Source organism: Salvia splendens, chromosome 9 (assembly GCF_004379255.2).
Source record: "Salvia splendens isolate huo1 chromosome 9, SspV2, whole genome shotgun sequence".
Taxonomy (NCBI): domain Eukaryota; kingdom Viridiplantae; phylum Streptophyta; class Magnoliopsida; order Lamiales; family Lamiaceae; genus Salvia; species Salvia splendens.
In genome coordinates, this window is record NC_056040.1 from 15,434,103 (window position 1) to 15,451,357 (window position 17,255).

At 36.9% G+C, this 17,255-nt stretch overlaps 2 protein-coding genes and 1 non-coding gene across 3 annotated transcripts; 1 reads left to right on the plus strand and 2 right to left on the minus strand.

The window, feature by feature from the left end:
* Window positions 1-4,193: 4,193 nt before the first annotated feature.
* Window positions 4,194-4,265, minus strand: TRNAP-CGG. Its single transcript has one exon. It is a non-coding gene; the product is annotated as a tRNA-Pro (tRNA).
* Window positions 4,266-4,360: 95 nt separating this feature from the next.
* Window positions 4,361-6,666, plus strand: LOC121749204. Its single transcript, XM_042143793.1, has 3 exons — window positions 4,361-4,945; window positions 5,512-5,718; window positions 6,212-6,666. The coding sequence occupies exons 1-3, from the start codon at window positions 4,361-4,363 to the stop codon at window positions 6,296-6,298; spliced, it is 879 nt and encodes a 292-aa protein (XP_041999727.1). The 3' UTR covers window positions 6,299-6,666.
* A 47-nt stretch (window positions 6,667-6,713) lies between these two features.
* On the minus strand, window positions 6,714-11,868 carry LOC121748450 (protein DETOXIFICATION 46, chloroplastic-like). The gene is made up of 14 exons (XM_042142819.1): window positions 11,326-11,868; window positions 11,088-11,182; window positions 10,904-11,012; window positions 10,764-10,819; window positions 10,236-10,291; window positions 9,511-9,649; window positions 9,283-9,420; window positions 9,139-9,207; window positions 8,947-9,057; window positions 8,537-8,665; window positions 7,915-7,992; window positions 7,402-7,473; window positions 7,182-7,244; window positions 6,714-7,098 (listed from the first exon to the last, which is right to left on the minus strand). The coding sequence occupies exons 1-14, from the start codon at window positions 11,753-11,755 to the stop codon at window positions 6,991-6,993; spliced, it is 1,653 nt and encodes a 550-aa protein (XP_041998753.1). The 5' UTR covers window positions 11,756-11,868; the 3' UTR covers window positions 6,714-6,990.
* Window positions 11,869-17,255: the final 5,387 nt, after the last annotated feature.

Below are 17,255 nucleotides of genomic sequence, written 5' to 3' on the forward strand. Positions count from 1 at the left end.
TTAGCTATGACTAATTATCTCATGATTATTCATCTATGATTGGTCATCGTTGTGGATTTGCTGTGACATCAATTTCACCAATTCAAATAAAACACATAAAAAATAAGTATGATCTATAATTCATCATCTAATAGGCTCACTCACATCGTTGAGAATAAGTAGGTATGGGGTAACTTAAAATTGACTTGCTAAAACAGGACCCAACTAATTTGGGCTCATCATAAATGAGTTTTAGATACGACTATAATTTACATTAGATAAATGGCAATGTTTTGATGAGTTATATGCATTATCTGTTAGTGATGTACTCATATAAATAATAGACTATTGAGAAGATATCTAATAAAGTAGTCTAGGGAGTATATACAAGGGTGCAGACTATCGTCTCAGAAAGAATGGCTTTATCGTAGATAATAATATCATGTCTATCATTAAAAAACACTTGACTCAGTGGAGTTCGATTAACTAAGTCCATGTACATCGCTACTTGAAATGCTCATATGCTAAACAATTATTGGAGTAGTATATACTTCTTGTCCTTTTTTATCTCTTCTTCTTATCAATAATAATTGAACAATCAACTGAAAGCACAAAACTTAAAAAAAGAGGTTGTATATAAGGATGTCTAGTTAAACAAAAGGCGAAAATAGAAGAATATAAAATACTGCATTTTTTAATTATATGTATAAAACAAGAGTGATTATTGACACTATCACGTAATGCATTTTAGCAAAATATTTTCAATAATATATTTACCGACTATTCAATGAAAATATTGGATAAATCATATACTAGTAATACTTAAACAGTAATTAATTAAAAATATAAAGGAAAAGATAATTACTTATGATTTCTTTATAGTTTTACAGTGGCAGTTTCACTCAGTTTTAGATTTACTATATATCAATCTATCAAACTCCCTAGTATCATTATTGTGAAGGAAAGATGACCTTTTTTTTTTTTTTGAGGGAGATGATGGTTAATTTACATCACTTGGATAAAATAATTTTGATAAGTTGGGGAATTTTGTGGTAGTAAATTTGATCCTTTGTGGAAGCAACGTTTTACGGATGACATCCATAAATAAGGATGAGAAGATATGATTATTAAAAATAGCGTTGGTAAAAGGTGAGATATAATTGCGAGCAACAGATTGCAATGTGGGATGACAAGCTTTTCTCAACTAATCCAAACCTAACAAAAAAAGTAAAGAAATAAAGTAAAATAAATGAAATATTCCCAACGACGTGAAGAACATGGATTTCATCTGGCGTGGCAAGAAGTAATATTATGTGGTTGGAATTTAAGACGCATCTTTCTGAGCTGTTTAGACATTTTCTCACTATCCCAAATTTAAATTATTGAATAGGAAAATACTGAAATTTGAGTGAGAGTCTCGAAGCAAAAGCACGGAGCAGGATCAATAAAATTGGGATCCAAAGGCAAAGATGATCAAAATATATCAGTTTACAATATTTGAACATAAGATCAGAATTAATCAGATCGAAATTTTCAAAATTGCACCAATTTTTTTTAATTTCCAATTCAGATCGAATTTAGTCCATTGTAAATTTTGATTTTCTAGATTAATACATTGAAAATAAAAAAAAAATGAAATTAAGAATATTTACATATTTACAGGAGTTTGGTTAATACAGTAGATAACTAATTTTAAATGCAGGATGCAAGAGTGTTTGACAAGAGTATTAATATCAATATTAGGGCACCCACAATGGGGCACCCGATGGCGGCCATTGTCCTCAGGCGCGGACGATGCCTCCATTGTGGGTGTCCGCCATCGTCCGCGCCCTACGCCCACGCTCGATGCATCGTCCGCGGAAGAAGCGCGGACGATGGCCCGAGGACGATGACCGCCATCGGGCGCCCGCAATCGTCTGCGCCCTACGCCCACGCTCGATGCATCGTCCGCGGAAGAAGCGCGAACGATGGCCTATCGTCCGCGCCATCGGGCGCCCCATTGTGGGCTCGGTGGACGATGAGCGCGGACGATGGCACACGTTTTTTATTTTTGTATAAATACCCCCTACCCCACCTTCATTTGCAACATTTCATTTCACGGTTCCACTCTCGAAAGTCACATTTACTACGAAATTGATTCAAGTCTCAATAGTCTGATGTTTGGTGAGGCTGCGCCGAATATCTCCGGGGGTTGATCCATGAGGTGCGCCGGAAGTTGTGAATTGCGTAGATTAGTCAACTTGAATCTTGTAACTTTTGTGTAATTAATGCAATCTTCATCGGTTTTTAGTTACTCGTTGTGTTTTTAAATTAGTTTGCATTATATATTTGAAAACATTTAAATTAATTAACAAAACAATAGTAATAAAATATATAGGGGGTGCCTTAGGGCGCCCCATTGCAGGTGGGGGTAGGAGGATAAAACTGATGACGTGGCGCGCCTTAGGACGCCCCACTGCAGGTCAGGGTAGGAGGATAAAACTGATGACGTGGCGCGCTTTGTAGTAGTTTAACGATATTTATTGGTCCAAGTCCAGACGCATGAGTAAAAAAGTGAACCTGGTGCTTATTATTTACCATGGTGCGTGTGTACATTAGCGTGGCGCGTGTTTATAGGTTAATTTCCATGGTGACATCATTTCCCCTTATTCTCACTCGATCGAGTAACGCTAGCACTCTTTTCTTAATGTGGCATACCCGCTAGTAATCCAACCAGCCGTCACTATGAGACGCATCAATTTTTTAAACAATATGTATTGTATTAGTATCTTATGAATCGTAATATGTGAAATGAATTAAAATTTATCTCCAAACTAATGTTTAATGACATTTATAATTACAAATATCAAAGATATTATAAATATATCACTACAAAATTGATTAACACAAACTTTTATACTTGCTCCTAATATTTATAACTATAGATGTGTCATTAAACACAAAATTTATAACTAAACCCTACCCAAAACTATGAAAAAAATAGTACTATCATTAATCCCCTCAGCAATTAATTAGTGCGCGATCGAATAAAATCATAATATAATACTATCATTAATTCCCTAGGTTGAATGAGACGGTTCACTTTTTTTTTCTCTAGAAAAAAAACTAGCGATTTAATTGGAGTTGTCCTGAATTAATTTAAATCACAGGCCTATCATTTACTATGAATCACTAAATAATCATGGCTTGGAAAAAACACAGTAAATAATCAAAATATAGCCGAATTCTTTATCTTTTCGTGCTTGTAGAATAATTCTCTTCACTCTTGAGTCTTGAGAAATGAGTAGAAGCAAAGATACATACTCCTCCTACACATGAAATTCATGGTCTCAATCAATAATGAGCAATAGCTCTCATGGCACATGGCAGAGATCAATTTCCAACCCTTTTTTTTTGTATTTTATAATGAGTGGTCTTTACTCCTACATGTAATTCCATTAGAAAAATTATTTTCTGAGGAAAATAATTCCATGATTGTTGGAGGGGCCATCAGTATAGAAATTGAGGGGATTTTTTCAACCAATTGCCTCATGTAGTCAGTCATGTGGTCATAATTTGTACCTCGTCTCTTTTATGATGCGGTTGGATCCGTGTACATTCAATTCAATAGTTTTATTAATGAAGTCGTAATTTCCAGAGAATATTTCAAACTATATTTCCAAAGTTATGGATTCAATCTGATTGGATATGGAATACATAAACGAGTAATCACCACACAAGGAGTCAACGAGTCTTAAAAATCACTTTTAAAAGATCCAACTCACTTCATGTTACCTTGTTTAAACTATTGAAGTAGTTTCAAATATTTATAAAAGAAAAACAAGACGCACTTTATTATATAGATGACATATAATGAATCCAAGTTTCCTAGTTAGCTCTCTATTGCTAGGGTTGATGGTTAGAGATAACTGGAAAAAAAAATACTAAATCTAAAATAATGCGGGTCACAAATACTAACTAACCCGGATCTGACGCATTTTCTAACATACAAATCAAACATTAAGAAAATCATGACAAGGCCCACTAACTAGGTTTTCCAAGGAATCAAACGACCTATGTAGATAAAATATGCGACAACTTAAATACTGAAAAATAGTACTCCTAAAATTATTTTACCTAAATTGAAAGTAGATATGAATTGGTCAAACAAGCACACACCACATTGGGAAAAGGAAATGACGGACAAAATATTTGCAAAAATAAAAAATGAACAAGGGGTGCTCCGAGAATCGAACTCGGGACCTCTCGCACCCGAAGCGAGAATCATACCACTAGACCAAGCACCCTTTGTTGATTTTTTTCTCATTTTAAATATATTTATAATATTTATGGTGGCGATTATATAACCGTTTCTTCCGAAGAGATTAAACTATTTTCAGAAATGGCTACGCTCTCTTCCTTTTCCCCGCACCTAATACTGCACCGTCTTATCCGCCGCTCCGCAGCGCCGTCGAGTCTCCGCGCCTCTGATATTGCATACTCTCGCAATCCAAGTGCATCAGCCACCGTATACTCCCAATCCAGAAAATCATATCCTCTCCTCCGAGCTGCGCCGTCATTCACCTCCTCTCGCTTAATCCTCTCCTCTTTCTCCTCCTCGTCGCGCTCAAATACTCAGCAGCGATTTTCAAGTGATGCAGTTCTTCTGGAGAATGTAAAATTCGAATCGGAAGGAGAAATTGATTCAGCTTTGCTGGATAATGTACAAACTGAATCAGAAGGGGAAGTTGACGCAGTTTCTGATAGAGCTGTTGCGGAGGTTTCGAATTGTGAGGTGATTAAAACCGCTCCTCGGCCACTTCTCCCCCCGCCGCCGAGTCTTAGCGTGAAGGAGAAGAAGGACCTGGGTTCCTTCGCGCACAGTTTGGGGAAAAAGCTGAAGTCGCAACAGGTCGGGAAATCGGGCGTCACAGACACTGTTATTGGCGCGTTGATTGAAACGCTTGAAAAAAATGAGCTTCTCAAGGTAATGCTTTGTTTATTTTCGTCTGAGTAGTTTTTCTTATCTAGGCAATGCTCTTGTCCTTTCTATCTGTTTCTTGCTTTTTGATTTTATCAAGTTAAAGGGTTCAAAAGATTTTGGTTGGTTAAAGGTTTCTATAAAGATTCCATTTGTTTCAATTTGATCACTGATGTTTGCTACTCTTCATAATTTAGTTATCATCACATTATTGTGCTTTTTACAATAAACTGTCTTTTTTCTAGTTACTACTATTAGTTTAATTGTTATAACCATTATTTCTTCAAAGCTTGTAATTTGCTCTCAACGTTTATTTTATTGGTGGACAAATGTTTTGCAGTTTTATTAGTAAGGATTTAGTTTGAACATTGATGAAATGCCACTCCATGATATTTCCTCATTTGATTATTGTACTTCTACAATAAGCTGTTTTTGTTCCTAATATTAGTATCCGTGTAATTGGTTATAACCATTCTTTCTTGAAGGCATGTAATTACTCTCAAATGCTTATTGATGGCCGAAAATCTTTTGCAGTATTTTTCTCATTTGACTTGAATCATTGTATGTTACAGTTGAAGATACACGGTACATGCCCTGGAGAATTAGAAGATGTGGTGAAGCAGTTAGAAGAAAGCACGGGCTCAGTAGTCGTCGGCCAAATTGGCAGAACCGTGATTCTCTACCGGCCCAGCCTGAGTAAGCAAAAAGCTGAGGAGAAAAAGAAACAAGCTCAGAGAGACCTTTTGAAACGACAAGCAGCATTCAAACAATCCCCTCAGGTCTGTTTTTCATTCCCACCGTGACTCGTTCTGTTTATAGTGTTTTGAATATTAAAAGATCAAGCTGCCCTCTTTCTTTAACATATCATTCTCTGAATTTGTTGATACCTGTTGGAACTTCTCTATTGTTGTAGCGACCTTTAAACATGGTAAAGATCATATCTGCATTGTGATGTGTAGTTGGGTAGATTTCCTGAATATAGACATGGCAGATGTTTGATAATAATCCGCTGAGGTCTGTTTTATGTTCCCATCGAGATTATGTTATGCACTCGTCACTGGTCATAGTGTTTTAAAGTGCAAAAAACGACGATGCATTTATTTTATCGCTCTCTGAGTTTGTGCATGACTTTAAAAACGTGGTAGAGATCTTCTCTGCATTGTTAATTTTTTTTATAATTGTATAGTAGGAGTAGTTTTTATGAACTTGGACGCATACTTTTTTAACGTTTACTTGAGTTTCTGATTGAGTGGCCGTGCATGAAAATCACAGAGTAGGAGACCAACAGCTGTGCCAGGGCAAGAACCAAGCTGGCCAAGACAAGCTGGTCGTGGTAGGCGAGGAACTAGCAGAGTATGAGGTACTGGTGCAAGATTTTATATGTTGGTTAGCAGAGTATTGAATTATTCTCAGGTTAGACGAATCAAAATTGATATCGATCTGCAATAGTATTTCGAAGGGATGAGAAAGAGCCATTCTGATGTAGCTGGTTTTGGAGTTGGATGAACCAAAATCCTGACCTCATTGCAGACAATGACTTTTGTTGAGTTTGAGCTGATGATGTGGTCTAAAATTGTCTTTTGTAGTTCAAGGTCAAGAGCGTTTCTGCTTTAAATATTTTTAGGATTCATGAATTCAGAAAAATGATTGTGAAAATTGGTTTCTTAAGCATGCTGTGACTGAAATTATTGAGATGATATATTTACGCAAATTATTTGCAAGCTAAACTGGATCGCATATCAATTTGCCAATAACTAAAATATATGTACTCGTATACGGGTAACACAGTAGTATGCATAATGTACTTTGACATTTCATTGATGTTTATACATTATACACCAACAGGTTATCTAAGTAAAATAAAATTACAAATACAACAGTTTAACATACAACAGCTAACGATCAAATGTGAGAAAGGAACTAAAAGACTACACCATGCGAAGGAGCAACTGCTTGCGCAACTCCTTTGCGTTTGCCTTAAGTTCATAAGCAGCAGAGTATGTGGTGTTGTTGTAAACAGCTGCAGAATCGACTTATGGTTTGAGAGAGCATTATACAGATTTTAGCTTCCCAGTTTGATAATGGGACTGGGACAAGTCCCCAGAGTACAGAAACATGGTTGGCAAGGTGAGACGACGCAAGGCAATACAGAATCGCGACTGGAAGGAGAAAAAAGAGTTATGCTGTTAAAGAAGATTCTACACCAATATAAAGCAAGTGTTGGAATGAATAATCAACCTACCCATTGGAAGGCAACGAGTGTAAACCAAAATCCAGCTATACCATAACCACTGTTGCTCAAGAACTGCAGATTAATGAGATATATATGTTCATTAAATTTTAGAGATTGAGTTAACTGGTCGATGGACTGGAATAGCCACTCGTAACTAGAAAAAAAAGCACAAATGTTCAAATCAACTGGTGGAGTGAGTAACTCGGGCCATTGAAACTGAGATACTTACCAGCAGGATAAGAGAACCCAAAACAAAGACCGCACTCATCGACATGCTAATGAATTTCAAGTCACGTCCAGCCTGGATAGTTTAAAGTGTAAGTATGACAAAATATAAGAATAACAAATAAATTGTCAACTTATTCACAAGCTCTATAACTGATGCTTTTTAAGCAGGCATTTGTAATATGGGAATATAAGTAATAAAATTAAGATATCGGAGGTTCTGATTAGGGATCCAGTTGACATAGGTTTTAGATCCCTTTATGTCACCATCACGCCGCAGGTTTTCCTCTAGTATCCTTGACAGATGCAGTAAAGGTGGAAAATACAAGCAAAGACGGGGGACAGAAACTGAGTGCTTTCCATCAATACAAAATGATAACCCGTATAATTCTATTAGCCAACACATCATTCTCCAAATGTAATACGTATTGAATTTCATGTCTTACTGCACTAGTGATCTATATATAGATTCTTCAGTTGAGGGAAAATAAACAAAGAAGAAAATGGAGCTAAGTACCATTAAAGAGCCCTCTAGGCTGTGAGTACCGGGTGTGATACATAGAGCTAGGAAGAAAGGTATCAGCACCTTGTGCATCTGCAACATACAACACAAATTCACTTCAACTTCAAGGAATTTGAACTAACATACATGATAAGCCCAGCCGCATGATTAACGAACCACTCTACCATGGAAATTTTACATTAGCTTGCATAAAATTAACATAAACGGTGCATTACTTCCAATCCAATGTTTGTATGCATAACAGCATACGAATATGTTTAACATGCCATTTGGAAGGACAAATATTACTATTTGAGCACAACAGTAAGGGTTTACTGAGGTGTCATTCTCCAAAAACAAGACCAGGGAAAGGTGTATCATCATCCAATGATTCCAATCTTGCCGATTTGATTTTAGGGGAGAGAACTGATTTGAAAGTTTCAAGGTGCTTTCTACCTCCTTTTGACTTTAGTGGAAATTAAGGCAGCAGATTCTATACAAGATTCTGTGGATTTAACAGTAACAGAGTAACCTACCTCAACACCTACACATGAAAATGCTTTTGCATGCCTAGCATTCATATAAATGTGTATGTTTGTCTGTGTCAGAGAGAGAGAGAGAGAGAGCGATTACACACCTCTTGTATAACCTTGGGATCAGGGGAGAACATTCTAGGGAATAGCCAAGGAATTGATGCTCCAATTGATCCCAATATCAGTCCACTTATCACACCAATAATGAGTAGTGATTTTAGCAATGATTGGGCCTGTCATTCCATTTAAGCTTTTCAAGGGAAGTGTTGTGCAATTGAATGGACGAGTACGTCATTTTCAAGGAAAGTATTATGCAATTGAATGGACATGTATTGAATCAATACAGAAGTCAGAAATGAGACATAAAAAAGATTAGTGATGGAACATGTTCCCTATGATAACGAAAAGTTCAATTATATGCAGTTTAGTAATTGCTCCAGCACCTTGCAGAAATAGTAAAGTAAAATCTGCATATACTTAAAACGCTATAAATTTGTGCAACAAGAATCATAACCTTTTTTAAGTTCCGATTAACTCCATATAACAGCTCCGGCATGAACGACTGGGCTGTTTGTGAAATAGGTTCACCAAATACAGTAAACACACCGTACACTTGCATCATGACCTAAAAAGGAAGTCAGTACTGTGGGAAGTACGAATTATGTCATTATACAGAGAAGATTATTGACATGTAATTTAATGAAACCTGATGAGCAGCCAGAGTTTTGGTACCCTTGGATGTCGCGAAGTACACAAGTAGAGAGTAAAACATCACCTAAACTAAAGCATATCAGAAAAGTAGCAGGAAAATAAGTGAAACAGAAGCAGAATCAAGAAAGGCATGAAAAACCTTTGACATCATTGTCACAAAGACTGGAGCTGCAAGCATGAATATCTCAAGGAGTTGATCTGGAGATGGAAGAGAGATTGAGTAGCCATTATATCCCTTAATATTCAGAGCTTCAATCATCATCCAAGATGCAACAACCTAAAAGAAGAGAAAATTAAATTAATAGAGTTCACGAAGATGTGGGTAAACATACAGGTTTAGTGCGGTTATAAGACAAATTCAGCAAACCTGAGACACCATTGTTGCCCATGCTGCCCCAGCAATACCATATCCTAAGAATCTGCATAAGATTATGTCGCCAATACCATTAATAGCACTTGCAGCAACCAAAGCCTTTAAAGGTCCCCATGAATCTTTCATTCCTAAACTGTGTACAAAGACCTCCAGTTCAGAAAAAAAATATAACAAACGACAAAAAAGACTAAGGGACTACACTACGAAAGCTAATAAACAATAGATCAATTTCAAGATTTTGAATATGCAAAGGAGTACAGAAAGCTATGAGGCATACAATCAATTTGCAGGTTCAAGGTTGCTTTTTCTAAAACTACATCTCTTTAGGACCTAAACCTCCAATGATTCCTAAGTCGCAAAATCCAGGACACGGTCCTCGTTTGAGTTTGCCTTATCAAGCAAAGCTAGAAGCCTAGAACTATGAAATTGCACACAAGTAGAAGACAAACTAGTAAGGGCAATCCAAAAAGGTTTACATAATAAGATAATATTGAAGAAAATCAAATTATGGGCAAATTAGGCAATAATGCAATTAACCAACTGCAAAGTAAAGGACAAAGAACGGTTCTAATTAATTTGAATTTTGAAACATCACGAAGAGTACAATACAATAAAGAATATGAAGCTAGTTAACAGTACTGACACGCCATCAATAACACACGACTAAGAATGATAGGGAACATATTATCCGATAAATTAATATGCATGTGATGCAGGACCTTGCACTTTGAGCAACCCATCCGATCAGCACTGCTGGCCATGCTAAGCCCCGAATCTGGAAAAAGTTGTAGATTCCATAGATCAAAGAACAAATTTTCAACAAAATATGGTCAGAACTTATTTTATAGATCCTAAAAAAAGTTGAATAAAGAAAGAGCATGCATGTTAGCAACTTAGCATTAAAGATTTGACAAGCAGGCAACTGATTTTGCAGGAGCAAGGAGCTAGATTTCCTGGATATGAATTATTGTTATGTAGAGCTAAAAACAAAGAAGAAGGAACTAAAGGGATCACAAGTAAATGCTATGAGCTGCTGTTTAAGCATTTGAGTTAATTTTCTCCACAGGTTGTTAAGCCTCGGGTAGATAACTCACTCACAATACTATGAATTAAACCGTAATATGTATGACTGCAATCCATTAAGAACAAGTTTCACACTCAAACAAGAGTACAAGAAAACACTGCCAAATGCAAGTAAGACAAATATGAAATATCTATGGACAAGGCTTGGGATACAAGCAGCAAACCTGAACATATGTGTTTGCTGCAGCTATGATTTCTGGGTTATTTGCCCCTGTAAAAGCTGGATATACATGAAATAAAACTATCAGTACAATTTAAATCTCAAAATGTAAACAACATTAAAATCCAAAGATGTCTTCTTTACCGGTCAACCCCCAAGTGCCGAAGCACCTTGTAAAGAATAGCATAAAAATGCCACAAGCCAATCCAACGGATAGCAAGTTGGATATCTTGTGCTGCACCTCATCTTTATCCTGCACCACTTCACATTTCATCATGTCTGTATAACCGGATTCCAAACTAAACAATAATAATACCAATATACAGACCTTGCTAGCAAGAGATGTAGCAACTAAATTTGAAGTAGCGATTGAGAGAAACATAAACACATAACTCGTGTAGTCACAAAACACCGTTCCCGGCCCTGCAAAATTCCCAACCTAATCAATAGTGACATTCATTTGATTCAAGGATTAAAATCAAACTGAAATATACCACAAACAGCGCCACTAATTGTATAAATCAAACGAAAAATAAATAAAGGTAATAAAAAATTTATAGTAGAACCTAAAGCAGCGAGCTCAACGGAGCTGCATTGGCCAATAACAGCAGTGTCAATCAAACTCATTAACGGTGCGCAAATCCACAAGCCAACTGCCGGTCCAGAAAACTTGGCAATTTCCACCATCTGAATCCACAAGCTATCATTCTCAGATAGTTCATCAATGTTGATATCGGAAGTCTCTTCGGATGGCTGCGTTTCCGCCACTGCAGCAAAGCTCTCGTCATTCCCTTCTTCAATTGGTGAGATTCGAGCAATGCTTTCTCCAACTTCATTGGTCGGAGAGAAGCAATTGGAAATAAAAATCCGGTTAATTTTTTGCTCCGAAAATCGGCGGATGGGCGTAGTTGCAATGGAAACTCGATTGGATCTTCTGGTTAAGGTTCGTGGATTAAGATGGTAGGGATGGTGAATTGGCGCCCTTATTAGATTCATGCTGGTTGAGAGAGAGGGGCGCCAAGTGATGAGACGGGTGAATGGAAGTTGGAAAGCGGAGCTGAAATAACAAAGAAAATGAAGTGTGTATTTCTCTTCGAGTATGTTACGTATACACACGACGTGTATAATATCACTTGGACAAAACATTATTGAAGGCCAGGAGTCGGCGGAAATATTCCGGCTTTTAATCCAGTGAGATGCTATATTCCATTTTCATTACTCCATTTTTTAACTTTTTCCATTATTTGACTCCAGTTTACCATGGATCGTGGATGGAATAATTACTAATTATTGGAAAATGTTAATTATTGGAGTTTTTTAGTGAGTTTTATAGGGAGCAATATGAATGCTTTCAAAACTGTATTTATATTTTATTTTAAGTTATTAATTCAAAATGTAAATTTGTTATGATGAAATTAAATCGAATCATAAAGTGTGTTACACTAGTAGTTGAATTAAAAGTAAAGATTTTTGTTCAAACGATATTTGAACCCAATTCCTACATTTATCTAATTAAAAGATATATTTAATGTAAATCTTTCAACTTTATATATTATATGAATGACATTTAGTAGTAATATTTAGGAAATTCACAATATGGTCAAAAATCTAGCCCCAACTCTAATTTTCAGCGGTCACGTAAACGGTTTGTCATTTCAGTCCCAATACCTACAATGTAGTCAACCCTATTTCAGTCACAACTAAATTTCACAACCATCATCTATCAAAAAGAAAAACTTCATAAGTATTACTTCCAAAATATCATTAAAAACATGAGATTGATCAAGCACATTAATATCATTTCTCGAACTTGGAGTTCCAAAAAAGCATGTCAGATCCATAGATCTTGAGATGCTACTGCTTCCAAGATGATTGTCGGACTTTCGCTTCTTTCGGCATATTGTCCAGCCCATGAAGTGGGACAATTCTTTCATTCCCAATGCATACAGTCAATACTACCCAATATGTCTGGAAACCCACGTTGTTCTCCAATATGCAGAAGTCTTGCCAAGTTTTCTTCGGTGGGCTTTTGCAAGTACTCATTGCCGAAGTTAGAAATTACACCTTCAACCAAGAACTTGACGAGAGATTTGCGAATGAGTTGCGCGCTCATTCTCAAATATTCGTTGTGCAAGTCAGCCACCGTCTCGTAGGCCAACACCCTCATCACTGCTGTACATTTCTGAATTGCAGACATACCAAGCCGACCAGTAGCATCACGCTTTTGCATAAAAAAGTTGTCGGCGTCGACGAGCTTGTTCATTATTTTTCCGAACAAAGGTTTTCGCATGCGATACATTGTTCGGAAAAAATGTGGATGATAGATTGGATCTTCAGCATAGTACTGCTCGAAAATACTATCATGACCCTTCTCGCGTTTCCTTTCAATATATCCATTTTAGCTCTAACCATCTGGGTTGTAGGTTGTGAAGATAGAGTTGCTGGCAAATGTGGTCTCTATTTATAGAGGATGAAAAATTATGAATTTTGGTATAATTTTATAAATTTTAATATAATATATAAAAGATATATCAATTAAAAATAATAATATCAACCAATGAAATTGTCGCATGCGGCAAAATCTCATTGGATAATTCATAACACATTTGAAAGACCAGACGGTCGCTGGTTGTCAACCAGCCGACCATGGTCAAAGAGAGAGACAAACCACCCGACCACCCCCAACAATAAACATGATATACACATTTACAGTATCTCTTAAATTACGTGTCAAAATAGTATTAGTGTAAAAGTAATATTTTTCCTTAATTTTCATATTTTCTTAATCGAAAAAGTGGGATTTGTCCATTTTTTTAATTTCTGATTTGACGATCAATTGGTCTCTCAGGAAAATCCGCTGCGGGTGTTCATGTATTTTGACTGCTAAAGGGAGTTGCATTTGTTGGAATGGCTCTATTAGTAAAGAGAAATCTTTTTTTCATTGTGTTTCACACCTTTCGTCAACTAACCAAACCTCCAACTCATTTGTTTTAGAGTGTTGCCTTTCCACAAATGTATCAGTATACGTCGTCTTCATACATCAAATTTGATTAAACCGAACAAAAGAGAACGCAATGAGCATCATTATTTTAATTGAATCGGTGTTAAAAAATGACTAGTTGAATAGTAGTAGCACGAGAAAGATGCAAAATACGGAGTATAAGACAATGTTAACTAGTTTATGCTTTTATTCGCATATTTAGAACATTGAATATAGTGGAGTACTATTTTATAACAGACACGTGCGTGACATGAATTAAGATAAAAATCTATAATCATACCCCATTACATAAATAATACTACTGGTATTGTGTATTTATTCTACACGTTGCTCTAAACAATACCCACCGATTTGTTGAAAGTTTATTCAGCAATGCAAAACTCTAGGTTAAATCCCACCTAACCTTGTCATCCAATAAGTTTTAATGTTACTACTCCTACTATATAAAATATCCCATTTGCACGTGGGGCAGTACTAATTTTTGAAACTATCGTCCAGATTTCAAAATTTATATTTTTTTTATAGCAAACCAGTTGATCACTTCAATCAAAGCTGATATTAGCAAATGATTATAAAATTGAGAACAAGTTTTTTTCTAAGACACATTTAACATTATATCATGAATTTTTATATCATTTTAGTTATAACGACAGGAAAGAGTAAGAGTATACTATATACATATTTTTTTTTATAAAGGTACACTAATTATCATAATTAATAGTAATATGATACAAATAATTAATTGTTGGAAAGGCCCCTTCCCAACATCGTAGTTATGTGTGAAGAAATATTGCAGAAAATGCCCAAAAGCTAGTAGTACATCACAAAGCCTAACCTATAAATGTGGTGCCATTAATTGTGAGATATACCGAAAAATTAGACTTCTTGATTGAACTGTTTTTTTTTATTTATTATTGTTCATTAAATTATCCCATTAAATGATGATGAGAAAAAAGGGTGAATTCTAAATAAAAAATTATAAACTTTGGTCAATCAATTATCCAATTTTAAAAAATTAACCAATTATATCATAATTTTGACATTTTTATCAATTGTCCTATAATTTATGAATTCAGAAAAATTATGTACTATGAGTTGACATGCGAAAAACACTATGCAAACAAACTGTTCAACTACTTAAACAACGATATTTAACACACTTCGTTAATCATGTGTTTAATTTATACATGTACGTGTTACATTGATAAATTTAGAGACGTAGCATGATGAAATATTTCGCCATGAGATAATTGAGAAAAATATCAGAGTTACGATATAATTGAACATTTTTAAAAATTACGGAATTGACTTGGATTTCGTTAAACTTAATTATAATTTTTTTGACAATTTACCCAACAAAATAATACTCCATTTATAGTTTATTAGGTAATTGCTTTATTGAATAGTACTTTTAGTATGAAAAAATTCGTTTAGAGCATCTCCAATGGTTCTGGACATGCAATAGCCCTCCCATAGCTTTCCCACTGCCACATCATATGCACTAAAATCCTCCTGCCACATCATCTGGACATGCAACTGGACATGCAATAGCCCTCCCATAGCCTATCCACATCACTAATAACAATTATATAATTTAATTTACAGACGTAGCAACATACGGAATTTAATTTACGAGACAAATACTGAAAAATTGAATAATACTATTAAAATTTTAAAAAGTACAATATATAAAAAAAGTACATTCATTTAAAAAAAGTACAAAAATTTAAAAGTACATTTAAAAAAATTACATAATTTAAAATAAAACTAACGCCTTGCAATCCTCCGCGCCCACAACTCTTCAATTAAATCCTTTTGGAGTCGAATATGAGCATCCGTTTGACGCATGTCGGCATGTGCTTGGAGGAGGGCTTCTTCATCGTGAGGTACCCCACCTCGTACGTTGGCGGCGGCGACGCCGTGGCTTGAACCTGCTTCATTATCGTCGTTGACCCAATTAGTCAGTTGTACACCTTCATCTTCGACAATCATGTTGTGCATGATAATATAGACGTACATTATATCAGCAATGCAGTCGACATGCCACAAACACGTTGGTCCCTTAACTGCAGCCCATCGAGCCTGAAGCACACCAAATGCGCGCTCCACGTCCTTTCGCGCCGACTCCTGCCGCGTCGCAAAGTAGGCCTTCTTCGCATCTGATGCGCAGCGGATCGTCTTCACAAAGACTGGCCACCTAGGGTATATCTCATCCACCAAGTAGTAGCCCATATCATGCTGGTTGCCGTTGGCGACAAAACTGATGGCCGGACCGACGCCCTGGCACTGCTCGTTGAAAAGGAGCGATGAGTTGAGGACGTTTAGGTCGTTGTTCGAACCGGCTATCCCAAAGTACGCATGCCAAATCCACACCCGGTAATCAGCTACAGCCTCGAGGATCATCGTGGGATTCTTTCCCTTGTAGCCGGTCGTGTAGAACCCCTTCCAGGCAGCGGGACAGTTCTTCCACTCCCAATGCATATAATCTATGCTGCCTAACATTCTCGGGAACCCATGCTGATCCCCGTGCATCCGCAGCAGATCCCGACAATCTTCTAGGGTAGGCTTTCGGAGATACTGATCACCGAATACTTCAATCACGCCCTGACAGAAATACTTCATACATTCAATGACAGTCGTCTCACCGATGTGGAGGTATTCGTCCCACATGTCTGCCGAAGTCCCGTAAGCCAACTGCCTGATTGCCGCAGTGTACTTTTGAATAGGGGTGTGGCCGGGTCTGCCAGCCGCACCGTGTCTGAAGCGGAAATACAGATATCGATGCTCCAAAACGTTAACAATACGCATAAACACGTCCCGCCTCATCTTAAAACGACGCCTGAAATGGTTGGCGTTAAAACGCGGCTCCTCTGCAAAACGCGGCTCCTCTGCGAAGTAATCTGTAAACAGGCGCTGATGTGCAGCTACATGATCACGATCAACCACTTGTCGACGATGGACAACTGGTCGTGGGAGAGGTACCGCCGGCTGCATATAACTCTCCAACCATCGATCAACCTCACCGTTCGTATATGCATCTAGCTCTTCGTTCATCATACGCTCGTACTCATCAGCATCCCCACCACTACCACCACCACCGGCATTACTCATTTCTCGTTGTTGATCTTGTACAGAAATTAAGATAGAGAGAGTACTCGTTAATACAAGTGGTGCGAATGAAAATGACGTACAAAGCGCGTATATATAGTGTTTCGAAAAATTTAAAAAAAAATAAAATTCTGACGTCGATTCAGGGCCTACAATGGCGCCGTGAGAGTCGGCGTCAGAATCGGAGTAGGCGTGCTGATTTTGACGCCGGTTTCGCTGACGTCGGCTGCAATGGTTCGGCGTCAGCACCGGCGTCCGCGAAAAATCGGCGTGCCTACGCTGACGCCGCCATTGGAGATGCTCTTAAAATCCAAAAAGTAGAACAATTTTTTTAGTTTTTGCTTTTTGGACATACTAGTATTAAATTAGTTATGCCGCATACAAATT